General features: G+C 45.1%; 1 protein-coding gene across 1 annotated transcript in view; it reads left to right on the top strand.

Moving 5' to 3' along the window:
* crocc2 (ciliary rootlet coiled-coil, rootletin family member 2) overlaps positions 1 to 20,509 on the top strand; it is a 367,498-nt gene that overhangs the window by 200,582 nt on the left and 146,407 nt on the right. The window contains exons 16-22 of the mRNA XM_070882196.1: positions 2,923 to 3,067; positions 4,717 to 4,863; positions 10,668 to 10,898; positions 12,200 to 12,393; positions 13,836 to 13,963; positions 18,338 to 18,507; positions 19,235 to 19,414. Coding sequence (XP_070738297.1) covers positions 2,923 to 3,067; positions 4,717 to 4,863; positions 10,668 to 10,898; positions 12,200 to 12,393; positions 13,836 to 13,963; positions 18,338 to 18,507; positions 19,235 to 19,414 — 1,195 coding nt within the window. The remainder of the gene's footprint in view (positions 1 to 2,922; positions 3,068 to 4,716; positions 4,864 to 10,667; positions 10,899 to 12,199; positions 12,394 to 13,835; positions 13,964 to 18,337; positions 18,508 to 19,234; positions 19,415 to 20,509) is intronic.

Here is a 20,509-nt window from a genome sequence, read left to right as displayed (position 1 = left end):
AGATCTCAAAGTAGAAAAGTCACCCAGTCCAGATGCGCTGCTTTCTCGGTTACTGAAAGAAGAAAGGGTGGAAATTGAAAAACTCTGGCCACATTCTTCCAATCCTCCTTGGATATGGGGGTGGTACCAAAGGACTGAAGAATTGCAAATGTTATTCCGCTGTTTAAAAAAGGGGAGAGGGATAAACCCGACAACTACAAGCCAGTCAGACTAATGTTGATGATGGGGAAACTTTTAGAGACAATAATCCCGGACAAAATTAATTGGCAATTAAAAAAGTATGGTCTAATAAATGAAAGTCAGCACGGATTTGTTAAAAGCAAATCATGTTTGACTAAATTGATCGAGTTTTTTGATGAAGAGTTAATGAGGGTAATGCGGTTGATGTTGTATATGGACTTTTAAAAGGCGTCTAATAAAATACCACATAATAGACTTGTTAGCAAAATTTAAGCCCATGGGATTAAAGGGACAGTGGCAGCCTGGATACAACATTGGTTAAGGGACAGAAAGCAGAGAGTACTGGTGAACGGTTGCTTTTTCAGACTGAACGGAAGAATACAGTAGTGTTCCACAGGGGTCGGTATTGGGACCACCATTTCTTTTCAATATATATTAATGACCTGGACTTGGGTATACAGGGCATAATTTCAAACTTTTTGGATGATACGAAACTCGTAAATGTAGTTAGCAATGAGGCGGATAGTAACAGATTGCAGGAGGACATCGACAGACTGGTGAAATGGAAGATGCAAGTTAATGCAGAGAAGTGTGAAGTGATACATTTTGGTAGGAAGAACAAGGAGATGCATTATAAACTAAATGGCGCAATTTTACAAGCGGTGCCAGAACAGAGAGATCTGGGAGTGTATGTACACAAATCTTTAAAGGTGCAGACAAGTTGAGAAGGTTATTAAGAAAAGCATATAGGATACAAAAGCAAAGAAGTTATGGTAAACCTTTATAAAACATTGGTAAGGCCTCAGCTGGAGTAGTGTGCTCAAATCTGGGCACAACACTTTAAGAATGATGTCAAGGCCTTGGAGATGATGCAGAGGAGATTTATTGGAATGGGGTTAGGCATGAGGGTCTAGGCATAAGGGACTAGGCATGAGGATAGACTCGAGCAGCGAAAGTTAAGGGGAGATTTGATAGACGTGTTCAAAATTATGAAGGGTTTTGTTAGAGTAAACAAGGAGAAACTGTTTCCACTGGCAGGAGGGTTGGTAACTAGAGGGCACAGAATTAAGATAATTGGCAAAAGAACCAGGGGGGTAATATGGAAAAGACAATTTGCACAGCGAGTTGTTGTGATTTGGAATGCACTGCCTGAAAGGGTGGTGAAAGCAGATTCAGTTGTAACTTGCACAAGACAGTTGGATATATATACTTGAAAAGGAAACATTTTCAGGGCTATGAGGAAAGAGCAAGGGGAGTGGGACTAATCGGATAGCTCTCACAAATAGCCTGCAATGGTCTGAATGGCCTCGTTCTATGCTCTATGATTCTATGACACAGTCCCCAGGATTTGGGATGGGGTCACCCCTCGGACAAAGTGATAGGCAGCAGTTCTGCCCGACCGCACTTCTGGCATCTCAACAGTGCCGTGTCAATAGGCTTGTCATGTCTAAGCCCGAACTTGTCCTTACTTGACATCCCACGTGCTTGCATTTCCAGGAGTGTTCCCAAATAGTAACAAGGAGCAGGATTCTGGCTGATTATTGTTCTCTCCTTTCTAGCTCAGGGGACTGAGCCCTGTTGTCCCACTTTTACTATTTTCCTCTGTTCAGCTAATTCAGCAGAGACCAGAGCTGGGACCTAGGACCTGCCTGACCTGGATGGCTCAGTACTATTATTGGGAATTGCAGTCATCACCAGGCCATCAGTGGAGTAAGCTATATATCTAGGCTGGTACTTCAATGCAGTACTGAGGGACTGCTGCACTGTCGGAAGTGCTGTCTTTTGGATGAGATGTTAAACCGAGGCCCTTTTTGCCCTCTCCAGTGGATGAAAGAGGTCCCATAGCACTATTTTGAAGAGGGGTATGGGAGTTCTTCTGGTGTCCTGGTTAATATTTATCACTCAACTAGCATCATTAAAATAGATTATCTGGTCATTACCACATTGTGGGACCTAGCTCTTCCATTATTTGAAGGAGCTGCTCCTCAAATTCTAGTTGCACTTCAGTCCCACACTCCTGATCTTTGGGCACCCCGTGCGGAGGTGAACGGACAGGTCGGAAGGCCTCCTCATAGGACTGCTCCTGGACATGGCCAAGGTGGCCATCAGCCGGTCCAGGCAGCGGACGGTCGAAGGGGTTGTTCAGCCTGACTGCCTGCCTCTCTTCCGTGGTTACATCTGAGCCAGGGTGTCCCTGGAGATGGAGCACGCGGTGTCCACCGGTACGATCGCGGCCTTCCGCAAGAGGTGGCACCGGAGGGACTGGAGTGCATTATCACCCCCGGCAACCAAATTTTAATTTGAACTACGTAAAATCTAGTTTAATTTTTTTATTTGTCGGTTTAGTGCCCCTTTAATGAGGGGACACTTGTATTAATGTTCTACTAAAAATAGTTGTGGGATCTAGCTATATGCAGATTGGTGCAGCTCCTAGATTACATCACTTCAAAAGTACTTACTTGGGTGTAAAGTGCTTTGGGAGGTTGTGATAGGTGCTATATGAACGGAAGGTTTTTTTTAAAGCTATTCATTTAGATGGAACAGGGTTCAGTATAGTATCTTGCTTGTCAATCAGTGATTAAGTTCAAAACATTTCTTCTGTAAAAATGGGCTATATTTAAATTTTCCAGACACAATCCAGTATGACGAGGCTGCAGTCGTTATTTTGGGGGATATTAAGGAGCTTCGGCTCCTATGACCTTCTTTACTGTAGTCTGGATATGAGCATTTGTGTCCTTACAGGCAGAAGGCATTGGAGCTGATGGAAGGGAAGAACTCGGCTCTGAGAAAAGATTTGGTCATTGCTAAGGAAGCCTTGAACAAAGCTACACTGGAGAAGGAGGTGCTGCAGGATGAGAAGTCAGACCTGACCGAGGCTCTCAGCAAGGTATGTGGTACAGAGTGTGAGAACAAAACAAATAAAGGGCATAAAGTGAGAGGGGATTCACATTTCAGAGATTGGAATAAAATGCTTGTGTGGTTGCCATGGCCGCAGAAAGATTGCAATACTGTGAAAGTCACAGAATTTATCTCCTGGATTTATGCCACCTTGACAGGAAGTTAGAATGATCCCTGGGAATCAAGGATAATAATGGTGACAATATCTAGTTATAAGGGTTGGCATCTGAGATGGCATCTGAGACCTTGAGGGGCCATTCTGAGTAGATTGATATATACAGTGCTACTAGTGGTTTATCTGATGCTAACCATCTCTGACACACATGGATTATAAGTGCTGCATCTTAATTTATTTTCATCGTCATCAGAACATTTTTGTCGTGAATTCGGTTTCTAAATGCCCAACTTCATTGGATCAACTCCTGTTTAGATTATTTTTCAATGCAGCAAGACAATGTGTTTGTTTTACTTGGGCCGAGAGCTCTTCTGTTGGCCCACCGAATGAACCCCTATTAATATGGTCACATTGGTGCAATAAAATATTGGATAGTTGAAATAATGCAATCCATATGCATTCAGTCCAGTAACAACTTTATTATTATGAATATATTAAGATACTTGCTTAAAATTATCCCAGTTATTTTATGGGGGAGGGGATATTGGTGAGTTTCCTCCCCTTATTTTGTGGGATATTTTGATAAGCTTGTCCTCATCCTATTGTGTAGGGTGTTTGGGTGCAGTTACCATCTTTATTTTCTTGGGGGATCTGATTAAGTTTGCCCTTTTTATTTTATGAGGGTTTTTGGAAAAGTTGCAATCTATTTTTATGGGACTATTTAGCAACATGTCCCTCCTTATTTTCATGCTTTTGTTCCTTTCTTACTTCATTCCCCCGCCTTGATGTGCAGCCGAGAGGACGGCCACACAATTTCCTTCCCGGTCCTCCCCGTTTGTCACACGAAAAACAAATTGACCAGACATGAAATTCCCCTTCCGATTTCTCATCTCCCTCCTCCCCACACTGGGAACCACCAAAGCTCTCGATGTCTCCCAACCAAGGCTGGAACTGAGCAGAGGAAGACACGAAGAAAGGCTAAAGTCTTTTGATTCAGTTTTCAACAATTTCAGCTTCAAAAGATAACGACAGCATCTTGTCTATTTCACAGTGCGTGACAGTATTTTTGGCTCCGTCACTGCGTTTGCGTGAGATTGATTACTTTTCTTCATATGATTGTCTTGGTTTTTTAAAATTATATTGGATTTGTCATGTATTCAACCAGTATTGTAACCCATGTATAATCTGACCTAAGTTGTACACTGTGAGAACACTGACCACTAGGTGGTGAACTTGTGGGAGACACTCCTAACCTAGACCTTCAGATATAAAAGGGCAAGCTTCACCCACTTCCAGCACTTGAGTGCTATGAACTAAAGGACAGGTCACAGACTGACCTTCTCTCAAGCATGGGCTTCGTGTGCATTTATACTGTATAGTAAGGACGTATCAGGATTCTTCTTGTGTCTTTGTAGCTAAATGGTTGTATTTTCTATCTGTATAACTGTCTGTGTGATTTCTTTATGTTTTTTCCTGTTAATGCATTTCTTCTCTTGAACGTTCTCCCCTTTTCGATGTTGCAGGCCGAGCTGAACAGTGCAGACCTGGAGTTGTCCTTGAACAAGCTGAAGACCGGAGAAGATGGCCTGCGGGACTCTCTTGCTAAGATGAGCGCGCTCAATGAAGGTTTAGCACAGGATAAGGTTGAACTAAACCGCATCCTCCTCCGGGTGAGTTAACTGAGCCAACCTCAGAGGATCCTCATAGAATGGGGTCACTTTGATGCGCACTAGTTCTGGCTGTATGTGTGTCAGATGAGTTACACATTATGAGAAGCCTAAAAGAAAATTGTAGCAAATAGATCACATTCGAAAGACTATGGCTGGATTTTCGGCTTTGCTCACTTCGGGGCGGTAATGGCGGCGGGCGGTAAAGTTTGTGTCTCAGTCAGCAAAATTCATCAGCTGGGCCCTGAGTGTGGGGTGAAACGCTAAGGGAGGCGTTGCACACCTCTCTCAGGACGCTAGGTCAGCTGAGCAAGTGAATGTCCTGGCCTCGGAGCGCTCTGAGAGAGACCTGGGGGGAAAAAACAAAACCTGAAAAAACCCACCAAGAACATTCCCGATAAATAACTCATGCCACCACAACATGAATCGCATAAAAAATAAAATAAAAGACCATCACACTTACCTGAGGTGGACATTACTGGCCTCACTGCTGCCGCTGCAGTTCGGTCCGCCCGCTTTCACAGGAGGGCACTTAACGGAGCGCTAAGGGTCGGGCAGCAGCCAAATATCGAGCCGGTGTCGCAACCAGGGATATTGCACTCCGGCTCATCACTTCCGGACGGTAATGCTCCGCGCCCCGTCGAAACTAGCAACGAATGTCCCAGTGGGTACTGGAAGCTGGCCACCCACCCGGAAGTGCTTACCGCCGCCCCACCAGGGCACTAACAAGTATGGTAGAAGATTGAAAATCCAGCCCTAGAAATATATTGGGTTTGATTCCTAATCTGCGCTGTGTTAGCTGATCTTGGCTCAGCTGCCTGAGGAGATGCCACATGTAGCTTCCCCATTGTGAGGTGACTCTATGCTACAAGTGACCTCTGCATCATTAGATTACTCAATACCCAGGATCTCCTGGACGATCAAGCAGAGACCACAGTTATCCTAGTAACCCCTTTAATGGCCAAGAACTATCTGACTATTGGACCTTTTCATTCTGCACATTGTTCACCCCTTCCAGATCCTGAAAAGAAAACATGATCAAGAGCCAAGTGTGGCAGCAGGTGATGGCCTGGCTCACTGCGGACCAAACCTAACCAAAAACTGGTAGACACTTCATTAATATCTTGAAAAATTTGCATCCTAAAGCCTAGAATATTAATGAGATGTATATAGTGAAATCAGAATTGAGATTATAACGCATTAGGATGTGATAACTCAGCTACTCTGAGTTACAATTGCTACAGTCCCCAGGTCTGTTAATCAGCTGCCTCAGTGTTCACGTAAAAGTTATCACCAACAATTCATAGCTCATTACCTGTCTTTTACAAGGAATTAACAGCATTTGAGTCTTGTGCTTAGTAAATGTCTATCAGATCTGTATAAGTATACAGGTTATTGTGAGCTTAAACCACCAGCGCTGTCTCCGGAAGATCCTGCAAATCCACTGGGAGGACAGACGCACCAACATCAGCGTTCTCACTCAGGTCAACATCCCTAGCATCGAAACACTGACCACACTCGACCAGCTCCGTTGGGCAGGCCACATCATCCACATGCCCGACACAAGACTCCCGAAGCAAGTGCTCTACTCGGCACTCCTACATGGCAAGCGAGCCCCAGGTGGGCAGAGGAAACGCTTCAAGGGCACCCTCAAAGCCTCCTTGATAAAGTGTAACATCCCTACCGGTACCTGGAAGTCCCTGGCCAAAGACCGCCCAAAGTGGAGGACGCTGAGCACCTCGAGTCTCATCGCCGAGAGCATGCAGAAGCCAAGCACAGGCAAAGGAAGGAGCGTGCGGCAAACCAGACTCCCCACCCACCCTTTCCTTCAACCACTGTCTGTCCCACCTGTTACAGAGACTGTAATTCCCATATTGGATTGTACAGCCACCTGAAAACTCACTTTTAGAGTGGAAGCAAGTCTTCCTCGATTTCGAGGGGCTGCCTATGATGATGATGAAATATTTTATATTAAGTCTATCACTCAGTGTGCTCTTAACACAACGCCCAAGGTCAATGAACTTCATGCTTGGTTGGCAATCAGATTGGACAGTCACAAGACCACGTTTGACATTTTTTCTTGGAGTGCTTAAGTTTCACGTGCCAGCCAACAGTTTGCCTCCTCTGCTGAAAGAAAGTAGCAGTTCGTTGATGTCCGGGAGCTTTGATCTTCTGTCTAGATGGGCCGCCCACCGCACAATTACCAGCCGGTTAATCTTGTCTAAATTGATCATAAATAGGATTAATGAACGGGGTTAGAGAGGGTGTCTCTTCCTGTATAATTCCCAGGCAATGTTAACAGCACCTTTCAGTCATGCTACGACCATGTCCTGGGCCAGTAAGCAAAGGGTTTCTCCTGACACTGGAGCTACATACCTGGATTGGAGATAGCGGTCTTTATTTGCGCGTGCCGCACCTCAAGGTGGCCTCAGCATTTAGGTCAAAGATTGCTGCCTCAATATTTGATACTCATTTTGTATCATTCATTTGTAATAGGGACATAAGAATAGGAGAAGTTCATTCAGCCCTTTGAGCCTGCCCTGCCATTTTGTGCCTCAGAACAGTTCTTTGTCATTTTAATCTCGATTTCCCTCCTTTTCTTAAGAGGGTAAATTTCTTTATCCCACATTCATCGGGATACCTCAGTCAAAAGGAGAATGGGCCATAGATAAAAGAAAGAAAAGAAAGAAAGATTTGGATTTATATAGTGTCTTTCATGACCACCGGACATCTCAAAGCGCTTTACAGCCAGTGTACATTTGGAGTGCAGTCACTGTTGTAATGTAGGAAGCGTGGCAGCCAATTTGTGCCCAAGCAAGCTCCCACAAACAGCAATGTGGTAATGACCAGATAACCTGTTTTTTTTATTATGTTGATTGAGGGATAAATATTGTCCAGGACACTGGGGACAGATAACGCCCCTGCTCTTCTTCTAAATAGTGCCGTGGGATCTTTTACATCCACTTGAGAGAGCAGATGGGACCTCAGTTTAACGTCTTATCTGAAAGGTTGTAACATGTAGCCCCCAATTGTTTGACCTATCTCTATCCCTTAACACCATTACTTCCCAAATTCATATCTCTCTCCCTTTTAAACACCCCAGTTTATTTTGGATCTCTGGCCTTCTCTGCCAGTGTGTTCTTCATTGTCAAACCCCTGTGTGAAGTTCACCATTCATTTTCTATGTTCTACCTTCTTTTATGTCCCCTTCTTAAATAACTGCTGCTTCCTCAGAATGAGATACTTATGAACAACAGAGGAGAGAGGGGCACAGGTTGTAAAGCACCGATGAATGTGAGGTAAAGAATATTTTAAAGGGATAGAGTTCCACATGTTTTGCCACCCCCCCTCCCTTCCCCCTACCATTCCATTGTAGAATATTCAATTGTAAGTGGAAACAAAGTTATATTTAAAACCTAGAAGGCCGTATCTATACTCTGAAATTCACAATTAGCAACTAGGACGGGAAGAGGTTGTATATGTCCAGCACTGTGTTACATCCAGACACATATTCAAACACCCAGTGGATGATTAACAAACAGTTCAAGTAGGAACCGGAATGAAGATCTTAGATGTCAGAAATGGACATCCTGTCAATATAATTAATAGTTGGTGTTATGGGCTGACCTGATAGAGGTCTTCAAGATTATGAAGAGTTATGATAAGGTAATTGGTAATCCATTGGCAATCACAAATTTAAGATACCGGTAACTGAAAAGAGAATTGGAAAGGAGGTTAAAAAATGTTTTTTACCTAGAGAGTGGTTAGACACCTCAAGTCGCTGGAGAAATACCACCAACGATGTCTCCGCAAGGTCTTACAAATCTTCTGGGAGGGCAGACACACCAACGTTGGCGTCCTCGACCAGGCCAACATCCCCAGCATTGAAGCACTGACCACATTTGATCAGCTCCGCTGGGCAGGCCACATAGTTCGCATGCCAGACACAAGACTCCCAAAGCAAGCGCTCTACTCGGAACTCCTTCACGGCAAACGAGCCAAAGGTGGGCAGCGGAAACGTTACAAGGACACCCTCAAAGCCTCCCTGATAAAGTGCAACATCCCCACTGATAACTGTGAGTCCCTGGCCAAAGACTGCCTTAAGTGGAGGAAGTGCATCCGGGAGGGCGCTGAGCACCTTGAGTCTCGTTGCCGAGAGCATGCAACGGAAAGAGCGTGCAGCAAACCAGTCCCACCCACCCCTTCCCTCAACGGCTGTCTGTCCCACCTGTGACAGAGACTGTGGTTCTCGTATTGGACTGTTCAGTCACCTAAGAACTCATGTTAAGAGTGGAAGCAAGTCTTCCTCAATTCCGAGGGACTGCCTATGATGATGATGATGATGGGTTACCATGTGGAATTCTCTGCCAGAAACCATTACTGAAGTAGAATCCATAAATTATTTTCTAAAGGGAATGATACTTTTGTTTGAAAATGAGGGATATTAAAGTTTATGGGAGCGAAGACGAGACTGGTGTATTCGACTAAGTTCCTAATGCGGAGAGAAATGGCAGCATAAAGTTGATGGGCCGAAGGGCCTCTCTGTGCTGTTACATTCTGTAATTCTTTGTACCCTCAACCAGATGTCACCAGCATATTTTGGTAAATACTGTATTGTATTTACAAAGCATGCTAGAGAATATCATAGGCAGCTCAGCAATATTCCAATAATATTTTCTCGGTCTTGAAATCTTAGCTCAGATCTCCCACTTGGTCAAAAGGCCATTGGTAGTGTGACAAAAAGAACACTTCCACGACCAGTGAGGTGACCTGGCCATTTCTCTGGGGTCAGAGTCATTTGAATAATTTTGGTGGGTCACTGGAAATGTTCCCTCTAATTTAATTTTGGGTGCGTGGCCCCTTTAAATGACTACGCGTCACATTCAAATTTTCGCGCTTGCCTTTTTTGCATTTAAAAGCTGGTGAGCGGCCTGTGCAGGACCACTAGTCTGCTGCGCAGCCACACAGCTTAACAGGAACATTGATCGCAGACGAAGGCCAGGTGCAGAGAGAACCAGCCTTGAAGGGCTACCGCTGCATAACATGATTGGGCCTAAAAGCCATCTGGCAAATTTATTTAAAAAAACAGCGTCTAAACCTAAGCAACGGATTGCTTGGTGATTGATTCTATAGACATTTCAGTATTTAACATTGAAATGTCCCCGCACCATCACCTCCAATGTCATGGCAACGCTGAGCACCAGGGACAGGCATGGATTTCTTGCACTCATTGTTGCTTTGCTACAAATGATGGAAAATATGTCAGATGACGTATTTCCGCCATTTGTCCATCTTTACAACACATCCACCCATGGTGTATGAAGCCTCTCATCTCCGGCAGGAAATTGCACAGACATTAAAGTAGGCGGAACAGAGCCCTGACCCATTTCACCTCCCGAGCCCGTAACAATTCTGTCAAAAAGTCAGCAACCAAAGGACAGAAAATCTGAGCCTTTACATCGATAGACAAAAAAATTAAGATACGTACCAGGTGGAAAAGAATCAATCCCAACTTGATTGGTTTCTTTGGCTGAAATGGGTTGAACTATATTGGCCATAAAGGAGCTATCTTTGGTAGAAACTGTTTCAATTTCCAATGGTTCTGATCTCATTTTGGGAATCAGTACAGGGTGGGTTGACCCAAAAAATTTGATCACAGTGGCTTGATCCACTTTTTTTCGGGATATGAGTCTGGCTTCAAAGAAATTCTCGCTTCGCTTAGGCTGCCCGTTTGGAGCTCAGAGTGGACCAAACAAAGCTCAAAACCGTGCAGGTAACACCAATGGAATATTTCCGCTCTCTCTTAGATGGAAGATGATAGATCAGCCATGCAAGGAGAGAAGAAAGAAATTGAGAAGGCGAAGGCTAACATCCACGATGTGTTAGTCCGTGTGGAGCAGGAGAAGATGGAGCTCGACACGGAGAAACACGGACTAGACCAATCTCTGCAGATTGTAGAGGAGAGTCGGGAACAGTTGGAACACGATATGTTGATCCTGCAACAGGAGCGAGGTCAGCTTCAGGACCAGCTCAGGCAGGTATGGGAGAATGAACTGGACGATAAGGTAAACTGCAGGAGCAAAACCTCTCATTGTTAAATTCAGAAAATCTGTTTGTTCTGTTTCTTTTGGTGGGGGGAAGGGTAGCGGCAGGATGGTGGAGATAGTCAGTGGGAACAGTGCGAAAAAGGTGGTGATTTATCTGTAAAAAAAGCAACACTGAAATAGGTGACAACAACTGAGACAGTCTGAGATAATCCATGTGCCTCCTGTCAGAGAAGCATGTGAACTTGAGATCTGTTTCAAAAGCCATGGTTTTGATGTCAGATTTACATCTTTGAAATTTCTGGTCAGGCCATTGAAGAACTACCCTGATCAATTTCAACAGGGGAGTGATAATCCTACAGCTGGAGATTTGCTGCTCAAACCCTCATCCAGACCTTTGTTACCTCTAGACTTGACTGTTCCAATGCTCTCATGGCCGGCCCCCATCTTCCACCCTACATAAACTTGAGCACATTACATTCAAAACTCTGCGGCCCGTTCACCCATCATCCCTGTGCTCGCTGACCTACACTGGCTCGCGGTCCGGCAATACTTCGATTTTAAAATGATCACCCTTGTTTTCAAATCCCTCCATTGCCCCGCCCCTCCCTCTCTCTGTAACCCCCTCCAGCCCTGCAATCCTCCGAGATATCTGCGCTCCTCCAATTCTAGCCTCTTGTGCATCGCTGATTTTAATCGCTCCAGTACTGGCAGCCTTGCCTTCAGCTGCCTAGGCCCTGAGCTCGGGAATTCTCTCCTTAAACTTCTGCACCTCACTCTCCTCCTTTAAGACAATCCTTAAAACCTACCTCTCATCTATCCTAATATCTCCTTATGTGACGGGGTGTCAACTTTTGTCTGATAACGCTTCTATGAAGCGGCTTGGGACGTTTTACTACATCAAAGGCCCTATATAAATACAAGTAGCTGTTGTTGAGGGCATGGGGGATTCAGATGGTGAGGGTCCAACTTACGATTGTCCATTGGCTTTGTAAAGGCAACTATAAATTCAGATGGCCTCCCCTTTTAATTTACAAACCAATCACCTTTGCTGAGGTAAAAAGGAAACTTGTAAACATTGGGCATCTGACCAAAAACAGAAAATGCTGTAAACTCACAGCTTCTGAGGGCGGGACAGGTTGACTCTCAGCGGTGACCTCTCGTCAGTTCTAGTGTCAGATCCCACCCGAAATGCTAAGCTGTCTTCCCCTTCCGAGGCTAACCGGACCTCTGTACCTTTCCGGCACTTACTGTTGTTTGTTTTAAATGTTGTGCCCTGACTCTGTCCCGTGCAGGTGAACCGGCAGAAGCAGGCTCTGAGCGAGCAGCTAGCCCAGGCACAGCGAGACACGGAGCTTCAGAGCGAGGGATTCCTCCGAGCCGGCAAGGAGAAGGAGGAGCTGATGAAGGAGAAGGCCAGCCTGGTGGTGATGCTGACAGCTGCTGAGAGGGAGAGCAGGGCCCTGTCTGAGGAGGTAGCTGCTCTCAGGTAGGGGATTCCGCAAGTGTATGCTCATGGAAAGCATAGAAATTTACAGCACAGAAGGAGGCCATCGTGTCCGTGCCGGCCGACAAAGGACTATCCAGCCTAATTCCACTTTCCAGCTCTTGGTCCGTAGTCCTGTAGATTACAGCACTTCAAGTACTTTTTAAATGATATGAGAGTTTCTGCCTCTGTCACCCTTTCAGGCAGTGAGTTCCCAACCCTCACCACTCTCTGGGTGAAAAAAAGTTCCCCTCTAATCCTTCTACTAATTACTGTAAATCTATACCCCCTAATTATTGACCTCTCTGCAAAGGGAAATAGGTCCTTCCTATCCATTCTATCTCGGCCCCTCATAATTTTATACACCTCAATAAGGTCTCACCTCAGCCTCCTCTGTTCCAAAGAAAACAACCTGAGCCTAAACAATCTTTCCTCATAGTTAATGCTATATTTAAACTTTTCATTTGCGGTGAATGTTGAACAAAATTGCGGTCTGTTGCAGTGACACCATACGTTGAATATAACCCTTTGCCCTGGCTGATTGACCTGTGGATCATATGAAGGAAGGTTTTTCTGTCAATGCCATTTTACAGCAGTATTCCGGTGGGTGAAAGCAGATGGAGTAAATGCCTGTTATGCCAGATCCCCATTATTAACGGTACTGAAATGAGGCGGCAATGAGGAACTGACGCTAACCATTGCATTTCATGTCATTGCTGCCTAAGTAACGTGGTGTAACTCACACCTGTGCACAACAGGCACCCAATGTTTCTAGACAATGAGAAATGAGGGAGTAACTTTCACTAACCACAGCAGGCACTTCTGTGGAGAGCGGAACCTGCCATGTCACCTCCCTTATTGCTGGAATTTTGGTCTATACACAGAGCCAGCTGTATGGGCCCAGCTTGGGATGCCTCTTTGCCTTTTAAGCTGTTGCAGATATTGTAATCTTGCTGCAGTACACATTCCCCCGTCCTTCCCGTCCACAGTGGTGAGCTCCCACACAGAGACAGCAACACTGCCTTCATTAAACAGACCCTGGAACATTTGTGGCCAGTGCCAGGCCACTAGGACGGGCACGAGCACCACCCTGCCACACTTGAACCAGCGATTGCACCAGAGAGGACAACCTGCACCAAAGTGCCGTAGTGGGGAACTGAGATAGGACGATAACCACAAAGTTTACCTGCTGATAGGTAAGTTCACTTACACCACATATGTGCCCAAGAGTCACATGATCTATTGGCAAAGATGAAGCATTCCATATCAAACCCCAGAACTTTGTGATCAGATTGAAGGGCAACCATGGATCAGTCCCGAGTGCTGTCTGGTATGTCGTTCCTACCTGTGTTGTTTGACTTTTCATCGTCACCCTGTGATATTTATTGCCTGTCAACCCATTACACTGATTTTTGTTCACGTTTTTATTTTGTTTTACTTTTCAGGGCGGATAAGGAAGCTTTAGAAACCAACCTGTTTGTAGCTCAGCAGCTCGTTGTACAGCTGGAGACCCGTAAGGAGCAGCTTGAAGCAGAGAACCAGACCATTCTGCTTGCTAAGGAGTCACTTCTAGGTTGTGTGTGTTTTTATATGTGTGTGTCAATTTTTATATGTAGTTGTGAGTGTGTGTGTGTGTGTGTGTGTGTGTGTGTGTGTGTTTTAATGTGTGTGTATGTGTGTTTGTGTATGCACCTGTACAGTATCACGTCTTTAAGCTTACTCCAGGTATGGTTAAGAGAAGCCAGAATAACCTTATTCTTTGCATTCCACAGTCTGAGACCAGATCAGATTCAGTACATATTTAGCTTCTCCCTCAATAATGTATTAAAAACATAAGAACATAAGAAATAGGAGCAGGCATAGGCCATACGGCCCCTTGAGCCTGCTCCGCCATTCAATAAGATCATGGCTGATCATCGACCTCAACTCCACTTTCCCGCTCGATCTCCATATCCCTTGATTCCCCTAGATTCCAAAAATCTATCTAACCCAGCCTTGATTGTATTCAGAGATTCAACATCCACAGTCCTCTGGGGCAGAGAATTCCATTCACAAACCTCTGAGAGAATAAATTCCTCCTCATCTCTGTCTTAAATGGCCTCCCCTTACCCAGAGACTGTGCCCCCTAGTTCGAGACTCTCCAGCCAGGGGAACAACCTCTCAGCATCTACCCTGTATTGTACCAACTCAGGGCCACCTACCCCATTGCACACAACAAAATTACACCTTAGCCGACTGACACCTATCTACTGCACCCAACTACGCTGCACCATCAGCTGAGTAACACTTAGCGTGCTGTACAGAAGGTTGTGGGGTTTTTTTAAACGGAATACGAAGAGGCTAGGAAAGAAATTTAAAAAAACAATTAGGAAAAGCAATGAGGAACTACGAAATTAAATTATCAAGGAATATAAAAAGGAATGGTAAAGTATTCTACAGACACACAAGTAACAAAACAAAAATCAGCACAAGGATTGAGCCACAAAGGGATGCACAAGATAAAGTCACAGGTAATGACAGCAAAATGGCAGAAATAATGCAAGTTATTTTACCTCAGTATTTACCAGGGAGACTAACATGGTGGACATGACAGAAGAAGAGATCAAAACAGATATTCAAGACATTTTAGATAGAAACAACCGATAAGCTACTCAAACTTAAAGAGGATGGATTTCACCCATGCATATTAAAAGAACTTAGGGAAGAGATAGCAGAGGCACTATTACATATATATATATAACTAATTAGAATAGAGAGCAGTGCCAGAGGACTAGTGGACAGCTAATATGATTCCTGTGAGGTAGTGCATTTTAGTAGGAAGAATAAGAAGTCACATACTCCTTGGGGTAGAGGAGCAAAGAAATCTAGGGATACATGTTCATAAATCACTAACAGTAGCGAAGCAGGTTAATAAGGCCATAAAAAGGCAAACCAAACACTGAGGTTCGTTTCCAGAGGGATACAATTGAAAAGCAGAGAAGTTATGTTAAACTTGTATGGAACCTTGGTTAGACCACACTTGGAGTACTGTAAACAGTTCCGGTCTCCATGTTATAAGAATAATATAGAGGCGCTGGAGAAGTTGCAAAAATAATCCACAAGGATGATACCAGAACTGAGATGATATACTTATCAGAAAAGGCTGAACAGACTGGGCTTCTTTTCTGCAGAAAAGAGAAGGCTGAGGGATGATCTGATCAAGGTCTTTGATAATGAAAGGGTTTGATAGGGTAGACGTAGAAAAAATGTTTCCACTTGTGGGGAGTCAAAAACTAAAGGTCATAAGTATAAGAGAGTCACTAATAAATCCAATAAGGAATTCAGGAGAAACTTCTTTATCCAAAGAATGGTAAGAATGTGGAAAGCACTATCACAAGCTATAGTTCAGGCAAATGGTATTGATGCATTTAAGGGGAAACTAAATAAGGGGTTATGGAGAAGTGGAGCTGAGTCCATGATCGGATCAGCCATGATCGTATTAAATGGCGGAGCAGGCTCGAGGGGCCGTAGGGCCTAATCCTGTTCCTATTTCTTATGTTCTTAGTGAGAAAGAAAAAGAAGGAGATGCTGATGGGGTTAAATGAAGTGGGTTTGGAGGAGGCTCGTGTGAGCATAAATGCCGGCATAGAACAGTTGGGCCGAATGGCCTATTTCTGTGTTGCAGACTCGATGTAACTCGATGTAAGTCCCACTCCAGAGACTTGAGTGCAAAATTTAGGCTGACACATCAGTGCAGTATTGAGGGAATGCTGCACTGTCAGAGGTGCCGTCTTTCAGCTAAGATGTTAAATTGAGGTCCCATTTGCCTCGCAGGTGGATGTAAAAGACCCTGAAGAGCAGGGAGGGTTCTCCCTGGTCAGCTTGTGAATATTTAATCCCCAAACAATGTCAGTAAAATTGATTATTTGGTCATTTTCACATTGCTGTTTGTGGGACCTTCGTGTGCGCAAATTAGCTGCCATGTTTCCCCACATTACAACAATAACTACACTTCAAAAAATACTTAATCAACTGTAAAGCACTATGGAACATCCTGAGGTCATGAAAGCACTATGATGATGCAAATTCTTCCTTTTCTTCCTCGTGGATTACACCCAGATACACTGCAACTCCAGATGAGTGACATCTACCCTTTTTCACCCAGATGCACTGCACCCTAAGTCTAGTGACACCTACCCTACTGCACCCAGATACACTGCACTCTCAGCTTAGTGTTAACCCTGTCAAATGTTTTATCTCATAATACTCCTGTGAAGCGCCTTGAGACATTTCACTACGTTAAAGATGCAGTAAAGAGACTCGAGGGATATGGGGATCGGGCAGGAAAGTGGAGCTGATGTCGATGATCAGCCATGATCTTATTAAATGGTGGAGCAGGCTCGATGGACCATAGGGCCTACTCCTGCTCCTATGTTCTAACATAAATACAAGTTGTTGTTGTAGTGACACCAACGTCAGGGATTATGGAGTGTCCTTCTCAAATTCTGCTGCCCTCAAAAGTTTGTCACCATCCTCCGCCTGCTTCTCGGTGACATGCAAGCTGTAATCCTGACCAACGGATCCACACAGATCCAATATACGTGCGAACCAGGGTCAAGCAAGGCTGTGTCATCGCACCAACTCTCTTCTCGATCTTCCTTGATGCAATGCTCCATCTCACCCCTCGGTAAGCTCCCCGCTGGAGTGGAGCTAATCTACAGAACAAACGGGAAATTCTTCAAACTCCGACATTTCCAGTTTAGATCCAAGGTCATCCCACCCTCTGTCATTGAATTACAGTATACAAACAACGCTTGCATTTGCACACACTCAGAGGTCGAACTCCAAACCATCGTCAACACCTCAACGAAGTGTACGAGAGTATGGGCCTTACATTATACATCCGTATGACAAAGGTTCTCTACCAACCTGTCCCTGCCAGACAGTACTGATCCCCGATTATCAAGATCCATAACAAGGCCTTGGACAATGTGGGCCATTTTCCATACCTTGGGGGCCTACTGTCAACAAGGTCAGACGTCGATGACGAAGTCCAACACCGCTTTCAGTGTGCCAGTGCAGCCTTCGGTCGCCTGAGGAAGAGAGTGTTTGAAGACCAGGATCTCAAACCTGGCACCAAGCTCATGGTCTACAGAGCAGTGATGATACCCACCCTCCTATGTTCAGCAGGCACCTCAGAACACTGGAGAAGTACCACCAACTCTGCCTCCACAAGATCCTGCAAATCCATTGGCAGGATAGTCGCACCAACGTCCGTGTTCTCGCTCAGGCTAACATCCCTAGCATCGAAGCATTGACCACGCTCGATCAGCTCCGATGGACGAGCCACTTCGTCCGCATGCCCGATATTAGACTCCAAAAACAAGCGCTCTACTCAGAGCTCTGACTCCGGGGGACTGCCTAAGAAGAGAAGACCCTATTGCACCAGGCAGAGGAAATGCTTCAAGGACACCCTCAAAGCCTCCTTGAAAAAGTGAGACATCCTCATCGATACCTGGGAATCCCTGGCTTAAGATCGCTCAAAGTGGAGGAGAAGAATCCAGGAAGGCACCGAACACTTTTAGTCTCTTTGCCGGGAGCACACGGAAGCCAAGCACAAACAGCGGAAGGAGCATATGACAACCCAAGCACCCCACCCACCCGTCCCTCCAACCACCACCTGCATCACCTGTGACAGAGACTGTAGATCCTGCATTGGTCTTATCAGTCACCTTAGAACTCATATTAGTGTGGAAGCAAGTCAACCTCGACTCCGGGGGACTGCCTAAGAAGAGAAGACCCTATTGCACCCAGATACACTGCACTCTCAACTTAGTGACACCTTCCTTACTGCATCCAGATAGACTGCACTTGTGTCAGAAATCCAGGATTGTTATAGAATTGTGCTTGGGCATGTCTGAAGTTTATTGTTTCAGTGAAATGACTGCAGTCCTTTTGTATATTCCAGCGGAGGTTGAACTTGCCCGTAAGGAGATGGAGTTGCAGTTAATAAACATTGAACGAGACAAAGAGCTATTGCAACAGAAACTGGGTCAGGTGGAGCAGGAGGCCCAGATCTCAATGAAAAATGAACAACTGGTCCACAAGGAGGACGTTGAACGGCTACAGAGAGAAAAGGTATGTAGCAATTGGGCCACAATGATTTGATGAAGAAGTGTCAGTAGAAATTTCAGGTTTTCCATTCATGTTAAAACAAAGCCCATACATAATCTACCCCATCATAGACTCTATGTACCCATTTAATCTCCTTCCACAGCCCAGGTGCTATCAACCCTATCATGGACCCTGCCACACATTTAATTTCCTGAGTGAAGATTTTGTAATAATGTTCCCCCATTCCCAAAGGTAAGTGAGCAAGTAGAATTGTGTGTTGGGGCTTCGTGGCAACTGAATACGATTGATCCCCAGTTACCATAAAACGTACCTGTGCACCATCAGTCTGAAACAGGGCGTGAAACTGTTCCACTCAGGATATTAGAAAAAGATGAATTTTCGGTTGGAGACTCCTTAGGGCGCTAATGGCGGCGGGATGGTAAATTTTGCGCCAGGAAATGTTTTGCGACGGCAGCCAACAAATTCGGTTGCTGCACCCTGAGAATGGAGTGGAGTGCTAAGGGAGGCATTCCACACCTCTCTTAGGGCATTGGGCCAGGTGAGCAACTGAAAAGCATTTGCTAAAGAGTCGGATTCAGAGCGTCCTAAAAGAGACCACCCTGGAAAACAAAAATGAATTTGTTGCATGAAAAGACTGGCTTTGGTTAAGTTTGTAATGTGGAGATAATACAGGTCACACAGTGAAACCTGATACTTTTCAACTGGCATAAACTGCAATCTGTGTCCGCAGGATAGCCTGCGCCTTGAGCTGACGGAAGAGAAGGACGAGGCAGTCCAACGCCTTCAGCAGGAACGTGAAGACCTAGTCACCCGCTTCGAGGAAGAGAAAGAGGAGCTAAATGAAGAAATCCTCGGTTTACAAAAAGAGCGGGATGAGAGTCTGATCCAGTCAGAGAGCAAGAAACAGCAGGTAAAGACAAAGTTTTGTTTCTTTCAGGATCGTAATGCAAACTACAAGATACTCCATTGGGATTAGATTCATCATCATTATAGGCTTATGGGGTTATACAACACACAATACGTGGGGAAACCCCATGGGATTGAAGTGATAGGACTATATTACTCTACAAAGGATATTGAAGTGATGCTACACACATTACATAGAGGATAGTAAACACATTTGGAGGGTTAAAGGAGAGAAGGCCACATATTTCCACATAGTAAAAGAGGATAATTAGGAAGGAGTCGCCCTGGCTGCTTGTTTAATGACAGTTGGCTGCAGATGGCGTTGGCAGCGTCCTGGTAGCTACCTTCTGCCAGCTTGCTCAGTCACTGAATAGAAGGTAGCGGATTGATCGGGGAGCTTCCAAGAACTGAACCCAAATAAACATTCTAAATAAAGTACCCTCCGGATAGCTAAAGCATCCGACGAACACTCGGCTCCTGAACTACACCTGCTTGTTTGCTGGTGGTCATCTCTGTAACAAAGCAACTCCATGTGTGTGCCGGTGGATATTATTTAATTGAGCCCACTGCTGCACTTATCTGACCCCAGACAAAATAATTCGGAACCAAGCCTGCAGTTTCCATTGTAAATATAACACTTTAATTCCAGTTTAATTTAATCGCCTGTCAGATGATTCCGGCTCTGGTGTGAATTGTTTTTTTTTGTTCTTGGCAGTGCCCCTTAAAGGACTATTTCTCAGGCCGAGAAATTGGGGATCGCCTCGTTTGGGGCAGTAACACTCAGGAGGCGTGAGACTTAGCGCCAGACGCCGAAGTCTAGGCCCCTTGTGATAAATTTAAGTTACTGCCCCTGGAAGGAAGTGGAGCTCTGAATCAAGCGCTCCACTTCCTCCCTGGGGTGATAAGGGGCGCACGCCTCAACATCGCTGCGCACTGGGCCGCGTAGTGCTGCCGTGTCCGAGGGGCTCTTCCCTCAATTAAAGGGAAGGGCCCAAGCTGTTGTCTCTGTATACGAAGAACTCACCTATCTGGACCACCAGAGAGCGGGGTGCTGCGGGATCAAGCAGAGTGCCGGGCTGAGTGATCGCGGCACCGACCC

The sequence above is a fragment of the Pristiophorus japonicus genome, chromosome 6, assembly GCF_044704955.1.
Source record: "Pristiophorus japonicus isolate sPriJap1 chromosome 6, sPriJap1.hap1, whole genome shotgun sequence".
NCBI lineage: Eukaryota > Metazoa > Chordata > Chondrichthyes > Pristiophoridae > Pristiophorus > Pristiophorus japonicus.
Note: the sequence above shows the minus strand (reverse complement) of the source record. Positions and strands in the feature narration are given on the sequence as shown.